Source organism: Theropithecus gelada, chromosome 20 (genome assembly GCF_003255815.1).
Source record: "Theropithecus gelada isolate Dixy chromosome 20, Tgel_1.0, whole genome shotgun sequence".
NCBI classification, from domain to species: domain Eukaryota; kingdom Metazoa; phylum Chordata; class Mammalia; order Primates; family Cercopithecidae; genus Theropithecus; species Theropithecus gelada.
In genome coordinates, this window is record NC_037688.1 from 45,267,360 (window position 1) to 45,281,481 (window position 14,122).

A 14,122-nucleotide genomic window follows, 5' to 3' on the forward strand; every position below is an offset into this window, starting at 1 on the left:
CTGGGAGGATGCTCAGGGCTGGTGGGAATATTGGGGGTCACTGTGCTCCCAGTGGACAGGGTGTCCGGTAGGGTCTATAGATGAGCCCCACTTCTAAGCCTTGCCCTGGGTCCACAAATCAGCCAGGGTTACTGGGTATGGGGCTTCCTCCATGTCAGGGATGAGGGGGAAACAGAAGGGCTGGGTCCAGAGTCTCCAAGCCTCCTTCCAGGCTCCAGGGCTAACCCTGTGGGGAGGGCTCAGGTCTCCACCTCTTGTTGCTGTGTGGCCCTGGGCAAGTGACCTCACCTCTCTGAGCTCTGTGTGCCATGGGGAAGTGACACCATGCATGCTGCTGTCTTGGTATTTCACAAGTGCTCAGCAAATGCCAGCAGACCATGTCCTTCAGAGACGGCAGCTGGGGTTCCTGACTGCTGGGCTACTGCTGGGGTGGCTCATGAAGGTTTTTCTTTCCCCACTACAAAACAAAAAGCAGCTGACGCAGGAGTTTCGGTAAAAACGTATATTTGATTTAAAAGAATGCTCTTTATTCTGAGATTTGGCCATCCCATCTTTGTGGGGTTTTTTTTTTTTTTTTAATTTGGATGTGAAAAAGACATTCCCTTTATTTGTAATTGCCCAAAGTCGGAAGCAACAAAGTTGCCATTGAATAGGGAAGTGGATAAGCAAACAGCCGTGAGGACGCGGAGCAGCCTTCATGTATGCTGCTCAGCGGGAGAAGCCCGTGTGAAGGGGCCACATCCCATGGGGTTCCAACTAGATGGCATTCTGGAAGAGGCAGAACTCTGGAGAAAGTGGCAAGATCAGTGGTTGCCCAGGGTTGGGGGCAGGAAGGGACGGACAGGTGGAACCCTGGAGATTTGTAGGGCAGTGAAACTCCTCTGAGATACTCTAATGGCGGGTATATGTCTGGATGCCTTTGTGCACACCCATGGAAGGCGTGGACCCTGATGAAAAACCATGGCTCTGGTTAATAACGTATCCGTCTTGGCCCATCAATTGTGACAGATGTACAAGATGCTAATATCAGGGGAAGTGGGGGGCGAGGGGATACAGTAGATGGGAACTCTCTGTACTTTCCACTCATTTTTCTCTAAAGCTAAAACTGCTCTAAAGTATTTTTTAAAAAGGAAAAGTTAAAAAAAAAAAAAAAGACCTAGTGCAATGAACCAATGTGGAGAGTAGAAGCAGCAAGGTAAAAACGTTGCCCAGAGTCCACTCTGGAAGCCGCTTGGGGTGTGGCTGCTCCACTCAGTTGACTCTCGTCCCCACAGCACAGATTAGTGAACCTTTAGCCCCCACACTGGAGGCACTGGCCTTCCAAATCCCTTCTCACCTGGTTGGGGTGAAGACGCACCTGGGTCCTATTTGCTACTCTCCTCGTGGTGAAGACGCACCTGGGTCCTGTTTGCTACTCTCCTCGGGGTGAGGACACACCCGGGTCCTATTTGCTACTCTCCTCGGGGTGAAGACGCACCTGGGTCCTATTTGCTACTCTCCTCGGGGTGAAGACACCCGGGTCCTATTTGCTACTCTCCTCGGGGTGAAGACGCACCTGGGTCCTATTTGCTGCCCACCTCTGGGGTCAGCTGCTGTTCCTGGCACCTCCCACCCTAGGGAGATGGTGTCTGCACATGGTGCTTTTGGCCTCTGGCATGTGCACCCTGTCACAATCATCTTCCTCGCCCTCATCTGCAGACCTTCTGACACCACCCCTGCTGACTCCTCTCCCCTTGTCCTTCTGAGGAGATCCTGGACCTGCCCCTTCCTGGCATTCCCCAGCATACTTCCAAATACGCAAGGACAGGGCATCTGCCAGCCAGTCCTCTATGGGGAGCAGGACTGTGCATCGAGGCTGGGCTCAGGTCTTCACCCACCTCGACAACATGAGTCCCCTCTGAGCCTTAGTTTCTGTGGCTGGAAAAATGAGGTTACTATCACTATTGTGAGAATCTTCTCATAAATGCATCTTTCCTTCCCCTTTTCTAACATTTTTAATCCTTATTGAGATACTATGTGCCCATAGTTTAAGGTGTCATTTGGTGCTAAAAACAAATTAGAGGTTGGAGCAAAAATCGTTTGTTTTCAGAGACCACCATGTTTCCAAGTGTGTGTGATTGCCGCTTCCTGAGCTCATGCTCACTTTTAGCCATTATCTGTTGACTTCCTACTGTAGTAGATGGAGATTTTCAACCTCTTAAACCCCCATCCTCTCCCTGCTATCTCAATATTGCTATGTTGCTTTTTTTTGTTAAATCCATAACTCAGTGTTTTTCATTATGACTATGTGAGTATTGCTTACTGCTGAGCCAGGCAATGGAGTCTGATTCTGTACACTTCTCATGCATAGCTTGAGTTAGTAATTATCTCGCTTTTTTTCAATTGCAGTTTTCTTTAAATCACCAGTTAATTCTTTTTTCAGCTTCCAGCTGCTCAGTGAAACACCTCTCAAATGCAGCTTGCACTTGAGCAAACCTGCCAGATTCTCTCAGTAATACACACAAACGTACAAATACGTTTGTTTATCGTTTGATTGCCTTCTTCCCAATTCTTCCCCTGTCTTCCTGGATATTTCCTTCACCTCTCCTGTGTCTCACCTCCTCTGAGCCACCGCGCCCGGCCTCCTCATGTCTTCTTTCATGGTTTCCTCCCTCATTTGAGTGGAGCACATCCTGGAGTAGCTTCCTAAGAAAAGATGCAAGGAAGATACAGTTTCTGTGGCTTGATTATTTGATAAATTGGTATGCATAGTATGCTAGGTTGAAAATCATTTTTGCTGTTAATTTGGGGCAGTGGAGGTGCAGTTTCCCACTGACTTCTAGGTTCAGTGTTGCCCTTGAAAAGCCCATGCTGTTCTGATTCTCGGTCCTTCATTTGTGATCTGTTTTTGGTTTTCTCTGGAAGCATTTAGGGTCTTTGTTGTTTGAGTTCTGAATGTCATGCCACTGTGTCTTGGTTGGGTGTCTCTCCCCTCATTGTGTGGTATCTGTGAGCCCTCCAGTCTGGACGCTCACACCCCTCCATTCCAGGAGACTTTCTTGTTTAAATCTTTGCTTATTTTCCTTTCCTGCTTTCTAGAACTCCTGATATTTAGAGTTTGGGTGTTCTGGATGAATCCTTTAATTTTCTTACTGTTTTGCCTACCTCTTTTTTTGTTCTAGTGTCTGAAAGATTTTCTTGATTTTTATCTTCCAGCTCATTTACCAAAACATTTCTTTTAGCTATTATACTTTTAATTTCCAGGAGCTTTTTCCCCTAGTCTTTCCTTTTAAATAGCATTTTATTCTCATTTTGTATTTTATCTCAGAATTTAAACCCTGGTCCCTCAATGTCTTCTCCCACCTGCTGCATTTTTTGATTTCCCCTTTTTTTTCCCCCACTTATTTGTATGTTTTGGTCTTTTTCTTCCCTGCCAGGGCTTCTCCTTATGTCTGAGGATGGTTGACTGTTCATGTATGAAAGTGAGGTACCAAAAAGCTGAGTGGAAACTTTGTGTGGCAGCCTTCGTTTCTGGCTGCAGTCTGTTTTTTCAGAGGAATTCTCCATCTCTCTCCTGGATGAAGTAATTCTCCTGTTTGGGTGGGGAAGCAGGCAGGGTCTCTCAGTTCAGAATGAGCACTTTCTCAGTGCCTGCTGAAGCATTGGCGAAAAAAAGAGCACTTCCCTAGCACTCCTGTGCCTCCCCCGACCCTCCTCCGACCCTCCTCTGCCTGGTGCCTCTGGGGTAGGCTTGTCTGATTCTGTTTGCCTAGAAACTTTTCTTCCTGGGTTCTGCAGAAGGAGAAAAAACTCTCTTCTTTTCATTCATTATTTATATTTTTTAGCAATCTGGCTTTTTATCCTTTTTCTTGGTTTGTCCTAACTTTGTTTTAAGAGATGGAGTCTTGCTCTGTCATCCAGGCTGGAGTGCAGTGGCATGATCACTGCAGCCTCAACCTCCTCGGCTCCAGCCCTTCCTGGGCTGAAACAACTGGACTACAGGTGTGCACCACTACACACACTAATTTAAACAAAACTGTGGCTGGGTGCAGTGACTCACACCTGTAATCCCAGCACTTTGGGAGACTGAGGCGGGTGGATCACTTGAGGTCAGGAGTTCAACACCAGCCTAGCCAACATAGTGAAACTTCATCTCTATTAAAAACACAAAAATTAGCCAGGCATGGAGGTGTGCACTTGTAATCCCAGCTACTCGGGAGGCTGAAGTGGCAGAATTGCTAGAACCTGGGAGGTGGAGGTTGCAGTGAGCTGAGATCATGCCACTGCACTCCAGCCTGGGCAACAGAGAGAGACTTTGTCTCAGAAAAAAAAAAAAAAACAAAAAGAAAAAAAGGCCGGGTGCGGTGGCTCAAGCCTGTAATCCCAGCACTTTGGGAGGCCGAGACAGGTGGATCACGAGGTCAGGAGATCGAGACCATCCTGGCTAACAAGGTGAAACCCCGTCTCTACTAAAAAGTACAAAAAACTAGCCGGGCGAGGTGGCGGCACCTGTAGTCCCAGCTACCTGGGAGGCTGAGGCAGGAGAATGGCTTAAACGCGGGAGGCGGAGCATGCAGTGAACTGAGATCCGGCCACTGCACTCCAGCCTGGGTGACAGAGCGAGAGTCCGTCTCAAAAAAAAAAAAAAAAAAGAAAAAAAAATTTGGTAGAGACGGGGTCTTGCTGTGTTGCCCAGGCTGGTCTGGAGCTCTGGGGCTCAAGCAGTCTTTCTGCCTCAGCCTCCCAAAGCGCTGGGATTACAGGTGTGAGCCGCTACACCTCTCCTGTCCTAACTTGTGCTTCATTATTTATATAGTTAATCACCTCGCTAGAGACTAAGAATTCTGTGTTCTTGGGCTGCCATCACAAAATGCCACAGACAGCGTGGCTTAAACCACAGTTTATTTCCTTGCAGTTCTAAGGCTGGAAGGTCAAGGTCAAGGTGCCGGGAGAGTTGGTTCTTCTTTGTCTTCATGGGCTTGTCCCTCTGTATACCTCTGAGTCCCTTCTTAGAAAGACACCAGTCCTGTTGGATTAGGGCCCCCAGTGCCTTCATCTTTACCTCAGCCACCGGTTTAAAGACCTTATCTATCTCCAAAGAAGGTGACATTCTAAGGTGGCAGAGGGTGGGGGGATGGGTGGGCAGGACTTCAGCATATGCATTTTGGAGAAATGCAATTAAGCCCATAGCAAATTCCAGCAGACATCACTATTCAGAGCTCCGTTAAGATTAACAACAACAAAAAAATTAACTGATGGGCTGGGCGCGGTGGCTCACACCTGTAATCGGAGCACTTTGGGAGGCCAAGGCAGGTGGATCACCTGAGGGCAGTTTGAGACCATCCTGGCCAACATGGTGAAACCCTGTCTCTACTAAAAGTACAAAGATTAGCTGGATGTGGTGGCGGGCGCCTGTAGTCCCAGCTACTCGGGAGGCTGAGACTGGAGAATCGCTTGTACCTAGGAGGCGGAGGTTGCACGGAGCCAAGATCACACCTCTGCACTCCAGCCTGGGTGACAGAATGAGACTCCATCTCGAAAAATAAAAAACTATCTAGTGTTCGTAGTAACAGTGTAGGGGACATTCTCTCTTAGAGTCTTTTCTGAGGGTAATTTCTTAAAAACTAACACCAAAACCTTCCTTTTGACCAAGCAATTTCATTCTAGGAATTTATCCAAAGGATAAAGTTTAACATCATGTAAAGATTAGCTATGAAAACGGAGGAGTGACCTGAATACCTTGCGGCATAGGATTAGCTTGTAATTGATGTGCTTGTGAAACAGCCATGCAACGGATGGGGCTCCCTGCAGCTGGGGACAAAGCAGGTGCAGAGAGGCAGGAGGGACAGGCGTGGGGCATGGGGGCCATCCGTGGAGAAAGCCCTGGAGCTTTGTGAATGCCCTCTGTGGGCCAGTGTAGGGCTCTCACCGTCACATTGGACCTGTGCCCGGGGCCTGGTTGCTGCGAGGGTCCCGGATGGGGCACAACAGGCGAAGACCCCAAGGACAGGGGTCTGTTCCGGGGCATCTTGGGCAGAGAGTGGGTACAGGGGACAGAAACCCAGCCAAAGCGGCTCAAGTGGAAGATGGGTGCTGGTCGATATGGGCCGGCCAGAGGGGTGTCGGATCTGGGAACGGGGAGGCCATGGGAAGCCCACAGGAGCCACTTCTGAGTCACCTCTGAGGGTGGGGGCTGTGCTCTCCCCAGCTGGGAGCCCGGGCTCTGAAACTAATGTTTTGGAAAGAATGTCAGCTGACGGGTGGGGCTTCAGAGGAGGAAAATAAACAAGTGTGTGAGATGTGCGGGCCCTGGCGAGAGACAGGCAACAGCAAGAGCCTGCTGGCCACACTTACCCACAAGGCCCGCCAAGGGGCTGTCCTGGCCCAGGGCTCTGGCTTTTGGACCCAGACAATGCTGCTGACCATGCAGGCCAGGTGCTGATTGACCGTCCCAGAGGATCTCCGAGCGGGTCCCCTGAGCATTAGGAATGCAGCTTCTCAGGCGGCGCCAGCCTGGCAGAACAGGAAGGGAGGGGTACAGCCCTGCGGGGACACAGCTGCGGCTCGAGTGACACCTGCTGGTGGCCTCATCTCGTCTGCTCTCTGCGAGTCTGTGGTGGTTCTAGTCGGTGTTTCACCGGCAAGGTTTAGGGGGTTTGGTCCTCACCGGGGGTCCACCCACGTCTTCCGACTGTGTCTCACCGTGTTTGGGCCATCGGTGGGTGAGGTGGTGGCAGCAGAACTGGGGTACCTGTGTGTGGAGGCAGCACCGACATCCCCTGCAGCCACACCCTCCTGAGAGGGTCTGGAAGGAAGCAGGGCACCCTGTCAACCCACCTGCCTCTGGGCTGTCTTCCGGGGCCCCAGGGCCAGGGCAACTGGAGCCCACAGAACATTATCTAGCTCTGGGGGCCATGCTGACCGAGACAGACCCTCTCGGCGGCCCATAGGGATGGGTAGCTGGCGGGGCAGCTTTGTCCCCCCGGCACTGGGTCCTGTCTTTTTGCACATAAGCTGTCTGTTCTGCAGGTGACCAGTTGGGTTCGATGGAACAGGCTTTGGGAATTGGCATCTGGGATTTGCCCCCCACAGCTATGGATCTTGACCTTGGGAGAGGCCTCCACCACGTGCCCTGGGGTGGGGTGGGGGGTGTCCTGCATCTGCGCCATCCAGCTCAGTTGCCCTCAGCTGCAGGTGGCCGCCAAGCACTAGGGTGTCGCTGGCATAGCCAAGAAACTGAGCCCAGGCCGGGCGCGATGGCTGAAGCCTGTAATCCCAGCACTTTGGGAGGCTGAGATGGGCGGATCACGAGGTCAGGAGATCAAGACCATCCTGGCTAACACAGTGAAACCCCGTCTCTACTAAAAAATACAAAAAAACCAGACTTTTTGTTTACTTAATCCAGCATAAATGCAAAGGGCTGGGGGTGGCCGAGCTGATGGTGCAGGCGCGTGCGCTCAATAGCTCCATCACAGTGGATGTTGCTTTGAGGGAGGGAGGGAGAGGAGCAACTGCGGTGAGTGTGGAGGCCCAGCCCGCAGAGCTTCCATCTGGGGGAAGCCCTGTCCCTCGCTGCCTGTCCCTGGCGCTTTGGTGCCCTCTGCTGTGGGGTGGTGAGGTCAGGCTACGCAGGCAGTCACGACAGAACTGAATGAAGCCCATGTGCTTTCGTGTAGCCAAAGCCCTTTTCTTATATCATTTATAAAATCAGAGCTATATTCCCACGGGGGGCAAAAACCCAACACCGTGCAGTTGCAAACACGGGGCAGGAAAGGCCCCAGCGGCCCTCGTTACTCCATGCCAGGAGGCATGGCCAGAACTCCGTCAGCTCATGCATTACTTAAACCTAGAGGTGGATGCCATTATCACCTCATCTCTAGAACTTTCTCATCTTCCCAAACCGAAACTCTGTCCCACTAAGTGCTCACTGGCCATCCTCCCTCCCAGCCCCGGCACCCTCCATTCTACTTTCTATGTCTGTGAATCTGATGACTCCAGGGACCCCGTGAGAGTGGAATCCCACAGGATTTGTCCTTTCGAGCCTGGCTTATTCCACTCTGCATGACGGCCTCAAAGCTCATCCAGGAAGCAGCAGGTGCCCGGCTTTCCTTCCTTTTTAGGGCTGAGGAATATTCCACTGTATGGGGGGACCACGTCACTTTATCCGTGATGCCTTCACTTTTCAGCTCTTGTTCCCATCTGTGTCTGTAAGCTGGAGCATCCCTTGATGGAGGAGGGACGTCGGGGAGTGGGTGAGCCTCTCCTCTTTCCAGGGTGATCCTCCACTTTGTGGGGGCAGCCCACCATCCTGGACTTTCAGCTGAGGGGCGGCCCAATTTAACAAGCACTTTGGGAGGTCGAGGAGGGCAGATCACGAGGTCCAGAGATCGAGACCATCCTGGCCAACATGGTGAAACCCTGTCTTTACTAAAAACACACAAAAAAATTAGCTGGGCCTGGTGGCGCGTGCCTGTCATCCCAGCTACTCAGGAGGCTGAGGCAGGAGAATCGCTTGAACCCAGGAGGCAAAGGTTGCAGTGAGCTGAGATTGCACTGCTGCACTCCAGCCTGGAGACAGAGCAAGACTCCATCTCAGAAACAACAACAACAAAAAAAAAACAGGCCATCCAGTTACATGTGCGTGTCAGGTAATCAACAAATGCTTTTTATTTTTATTTATTTATTTGTTTAGAGACTGAGTCTTGCTCTGTCGCCCAGGCTGGAGTGCAGTGGCATGATCTTGGCTCACTGTAACCTCCACCTCACAGGTTCAAGTGATCTTCCTGCCTCAGCCTCCTGAGTACCTGGGATTATAGGCACCCATCACCATGGCTAGCTAGCTTTGTATTTTTAGTAGAGACAGCATTTCACTATGTTGGCCAGCCTGATCTCTAACTCCTGACCTCAGGTGATCTGCTTGCGTCAGCCTCCCAAAGTGCTGGGATTATAAGCATGAGCCACCCCACCCAGCCAACAAATGCTTTTTAAATATAAGTATGTCCCATGCAGTGTGTCCCCTAAAGAACGACATGTTGTTCATCTGAAACTCAGATGTTACCGGGCATCCTGTGTTTTATCTGACAGCCCTGTCCACAGCCCTCACATGGAAGGGGCAGTCGCTGAGGGTGCAATCTTGGGGTGAAAGTCCCTGTGATGCAGCCTGTGCCCAGCTTGGACTGGCCATGGGAAAGCCACTGTGTGGGTGGGCCTGGCCTCAGTAAAGGGCCACCCCCTGAGACCCACTGAGCCTAGTTCCAGTTTCCCCCTCACAAACCCCAGCCTGGAAGGGCATTCGGGTATGGAGCAAGCCACAGGGTTTCCCCCCAGTGTGGTTCGCATTGGGGTGCTGGGTGGTTCTGAGTCAGCTGCCCCCTCTGCCTTCTCCCCGTGCCCACCACAACTGCCCCCAGTGCTGGGACCTCTGAGGCTGACACTCTGGAAAGGTGTGCAGCGGTGCCGTGGGGTCCCTGGGGTCAGGTCCACACACATCCCTCGTGGGGTCCCTGGGGTCAGGTCCACATACATCCCTCGTGGGGTCCCTGGGGTCAGGTCCACACACATCCCTGCTTGCAGGGCTCTCGGCCTCCTGCAGGAGAAGGTGCCACGGCCTAGCGGGTGGGAGGGCAGGAGCCCCATCACTGGAGTCGGAGGTCACTTCCGATGTTGATGGCAGTGGGCTTGCCTCCAGGTTAGCTGCCTCCCCAAGCACTTTGGGGGTACAGAATGACCGACCAGTGTGGGAGTACAAACGTCTGACCCCGTGGCCTGAAAGTGGGATGAGGCTGAAGCTGACCTCCCGCTGAGACCACCTCACTCAGCCTGGTCCCCTGCTGCCATGTCCTTCCTCCTGGCACCCGCCTTCCCCTGCCCCAAATAAGTCACGTTCACAGGACCCCCAGCTCAGGCTCTGCTCCTGGAGAAGCTGCCCTCAGAGGCCGCGTTGCTGATCACTTTTCAACAAAGAAGCTGCATTGTGTGGCAGGTGCCATCATCTCTTGGAGTGAGGCAGCCTCAGGGGCTCTGTTTGGGGCTGTAGCTTGATTGGTGATCCTTGCACGCCCCTCTGCCTGGCTGGGCCATGGGCAATGTGCCATGTGGGGCATGAGGGGCCTGTACCGCAAGTCCCTCTGGGGGCTCGTGATGTGGCTGAGCTGAAAGATACATTCTGGAACATCTTGGACCCCAGCCGCTGTCCTGAGTCAGGATGCCGCGGGTGCTGGGCATGGGGGCTGTGGGCCTGGGGACTGGGGTGTTGGAGGTGCTGTGGAGGAGGGGTGGGGCTGGCTTGGAGCCCATGGGATTAGATTGGAGGGTGGGAGTTAGAGAGAGGAGAGTGTGTGAACAGAGCCTTGGACAGAAAAGTCTGGGAGGATCAGGACCCTTTGGCGGTGGTGAGTGAAGGTGGCAGGGTGTGGGGATACCCTGGGGACGGACAGGTCACTTGGGGCTACAGGACTTTGAATTCCACACTTAGTTTGGATCCCACCCTCTGGTGAGGGGCGCGTGCGTGGAGGGGGCCTGGGTAGGGAAGGTGGGGGACAGCCAGGAGTGAAGGGCTGCTTCACTCCAAGAGATGGCGGCACGTGCCACCCGCTACAGCCTCTCCGTTTAAAAAGCGACCGGCAGGGCCGGGCGTGGTGGCTCATGCCTGTAATCCCAGCACTTTGGGAGGCTGAGGTGGGTGGATCACGAGGTCAGGAGATTGAGACCATCCTGGCTAACATGGTGAAACCCCGTCTCTACTAAAAATACAAAAAATTAGCTGGGCGAGGTGGCAGTCGCCTGTAGTCCCAGTTACTCAGGAGGCTGAGGCAGAAGAATGGTGTGAACCTGGGAGGCGGAGCTTGCAGTGAGCTGAGCTCACACCACTGCACTCCAGCCTGGGCGACAGAGCAAGACTCTGTCTCAAGAAAAAAAAAAAAAAGTGACTGGCAGGACGGGAGCCGCTGCTGCCAGCTCTTGTCCGTTTTGTCCTCTTAACAGAGAGGTCAGGGGTGGCCAGGTTCTCATTTTTCAGGAGACATGAGAGAGCTGAATTTTTATGTAAAATCTCTTGGTTTTGAGATGTTGGCGGGTAATTCCAATGTTTTATGAAAACAGCGGGGGATGAATAAAACCTACGTATCAGTAAATCTTGGCCTCTGGGCCTCTGGTCTGTAGCCTGTGCTACTGTGAGCTGGAAGAGTGGTGGACGGACCTCTGTTCTCCCCGCAAAAGCCCTTTCCAGGGTGGCACGTCCACTCCGTTAGTGCCAGGCTGCAATGAGAAGCTCGAATGACAAGTTGAGGCCTGAGGTTTGCCGTGTTGGGCACCGTGCTGAGGCCCAGTCATCCTCACGGTGACCTGTGGCATGAGGAGTCTTGGTTCCACTCTATAGATGAGGACACTGAGGGCCAGCGGGGCCCAGAAACTTGCCTGAAGTCACAGCTCACAAAGCAAGACATGGGCACAGGTCTGTTGACCGGGTTTCCTTTTTATTTTATTGTGGTAAGAGAAATACAAAATGTACCGTGTTAGCCACTTTTAAGTATACAATTCAGTGGCATTAATTACATTCATGGTGCTAGGTAGCTGTCATCGCTATTTATCTCCAAGACTTTCTCCTCATCCCACTGCAAAACTCCGTACCTATTCAACACTAACCCCACACGCCCCGCCCCAGCCCCTGCACCCTCTGCTCTACTTTTTGCACCTCTGAGCGTGACTACTCAGAGGACCCCGTGTACATGGAATCATCCAGTATGTGGCCTTTTGTGCCCGGCTCAGTTCACTCTGTGTAATGTCTTTGGCATTCATCCACATTGCAACCTGTGTGAGAATGTTCTACCTTTTCAAGGCTGAATGATGTTCCATTGTATGGACAGACCGAATGGCATCTGTCCATTTACCGGGTGATGGACTTGTGGGTTGCCTTTACCTTTCCAGTCATGGGAACAGTGCTGCTGAGAACCCAGGTGCACAGGCAGCTGCTCCAGTCCCCACCCTCCCTTCTTTTGGGGATATCGCGTCTGCTGACTTTATGTGTGAAGGTCTTGGGCCACTGCCTCTTCCCTATGCCCTTGAATCTCTTCCATGGTGTGTCCACTGTGTGGTCTTCCACACGCTTCTTGGATACCTCCAGCAATGGGGAGCTCACTGCCTCCCAGAGCAGCCCATTCAGTGCTTAGTGTGTAGCCCACACCTGTGTCCCTGTAGCTGCCACTCATTGGCCTCCTGACCCAGGACGCATTTCCTTGTCCCCATGGCGGGGGGCTCCGTGTTCACTCTGTGTTCTGTGGTCCTCACTCTGCACCACAGACTCTGATGCCTCCCTTTTCTCTCCCCGGTTTCCAAGAGAGAACAAGATCTAGCCATGAGAAGCAGGGTGGAGGTGTGTTCAGAAACAGCCACTGGTGATAGAAGTTGTAAGGCACCGTGGCCTGTCTGCCTCCACACAAACCTCACCAGGTTTCATCAAGATAGAAAGCACACTAGGAGTGGTGTGGCTCATGCCTGTAATCCCAGCACTTTGGGAGGCTGAGGCAGGAGGATCACTTGAGCCCAAGAGTTAGAAACCAGCCTGGGCAACATAACGAGACCCCATCTCTACAAATAATTTAAAAATTAGCAGAGCATGGTGATGCGTGCCTGTAGTCCCGGCTGCTCAGGAGTCTGAGGCAGGAGGATCGCCTGAGCCCAGGGGTTCCTGGCTGTAGTGAGCTGTGATGGCCTCACTGCACTCCAGCCTGGGCAACACAGTGAGAACCTGTCTCAAAAAAAGCAAAACAACGGGAAGCTCAGACAGGACTGTGGCCGCTTCCACCCTGTCCGTGGCCAGGCTGTGCCCTCTTCTGTGTCGCTAGGCACTCACCCCTGCTCCTTTTCTCCCCAGGGACCTACCAGGGCCAGTGGGTCGGTGGCATGCGCCAGGGCTATGGCGTGCGGCAGAGCGTCCCGTACGGCATGGCTGCGGTCATCCGCTCGCCCCTGAGGACGTCCATCAACTCCCTGCGCAGCGAGCACACCAACGGCACGGCGCTGCATCCCGACGCCTCTCCGGCGGTGGCCGGCAGCCCGGCCGTGTCCCGCGGGGGCTTCGTGCTCGTGGCCCACAGTGACTCCGAGATCCTCAAGAGCAAGAAGAAGGGGCTGTTTCGGCGCTCGCTGCTGAGCGGGCTGAAGCTGCGCAAGTCGGAGTCCAAGAGCAGCCTGGCCAGCCAGCGCAGCAAGCAGAGCTCCTTCCGCAGCGAGGCGGGCATGAGCACCGTCAGCTCCACGGCCAGCGACATCCACTCCACCATCAGCCTGGGCGAGGCCGAGGCCGAGCTGGCGGTCATCGAGGACGACATCGACGCCACCACCACCGAGACCTACGTGGGCGAGTGGAAGAACGACAAACGCTCCGGCTTCGGCGTGAGCCAGCGCTCGGACGGGCTCAAGTACGAGGGCGAGTGGGCCAGCAACCGGCGCCACGGCTACGGCTGCATGACCTTCCCGGACGGCACCAAGGAGGAGGGCAAGTACAAGCAGAACATCCTCGTCAGCGGCAAGCGCAAGAACCTCATCCCCCTGCGGGCCAGCAAGATCCGCGAGAAGGTGGACCGCGCCGTCGAGGCCGCTGAGCGGGCTGCCACCATCGCCAAGCAGAAGGCTGAGATCGCGGCTTCCAGGTAGGAGGGCGAGGGGGCGGGGGCCCTTCTTGGTGCCCAGAAGGTGTTTGTGAGCCCGGTCTGTTCAGTCCTGCTGTTGCTCAGGGCCTTGGGCTGGGCCCAGTTTGAGGCATACGCTGGTGTTTGTCCAACTATGCCCCATGGAACCCTAGGGTTCCCTGGAGGTTCTCAGAGGTGACTGCGGGTGGGATTGGTGCAGAGGAATGATTGATTTGTGAGGGTGCAGAGACCTACAGCCTCCTTAAACCGAGCAGTGTCTCTCTGTTCTGTATGGTGATGTTTAGTGTAAAATATTGGTGGATGAAGAAGGTGGTCTGTTCTGTTGGTGTAATGCGTTGGAGCGTTCCTGTGCTGGCTAGGAGGGGAGACACCACCAGGTAGGGGTGGCAGGTCCAGCACTGCAGGGCTGTAGGAGGCGGCTAGGAGCTGCCTCAGCTACGCAGACGGGCGGTCTGGATTCTTCCTGGACCCTGGGAGATGGCAGCAGTTGGGAG

At 53.5% G+C, this 14,122-nt stretch overlaps 1 protein-coding gene across 2 annotated transcripts in view; it reads left to right on the forward strand.

Annotated features, from left to right (window-relative positions):
* Positions 1-14,122, forward strand: part of JPH3 (junctophilin 3) — a 110,938-nt gene that overhangs the window by 29,737 nt on the left and 67,079 nt on the right. For both annotated transcript variants that reach the window (XR_003117052.1, XM_025370531.1), the window contains exon 2: positions 12,851-13,628. Coding sequence is in view for 1 of the 2 variants with exons in the window: in XM_025370531.1 (XP_025226316.1) it covers positions 12,851-13,628 (778 nt within the window). In the remaining variant the exon portion in view is untranslated. The remainder of the gene's footprint in view (positions 1-12,850; positions 13,629-14,122) is intronic.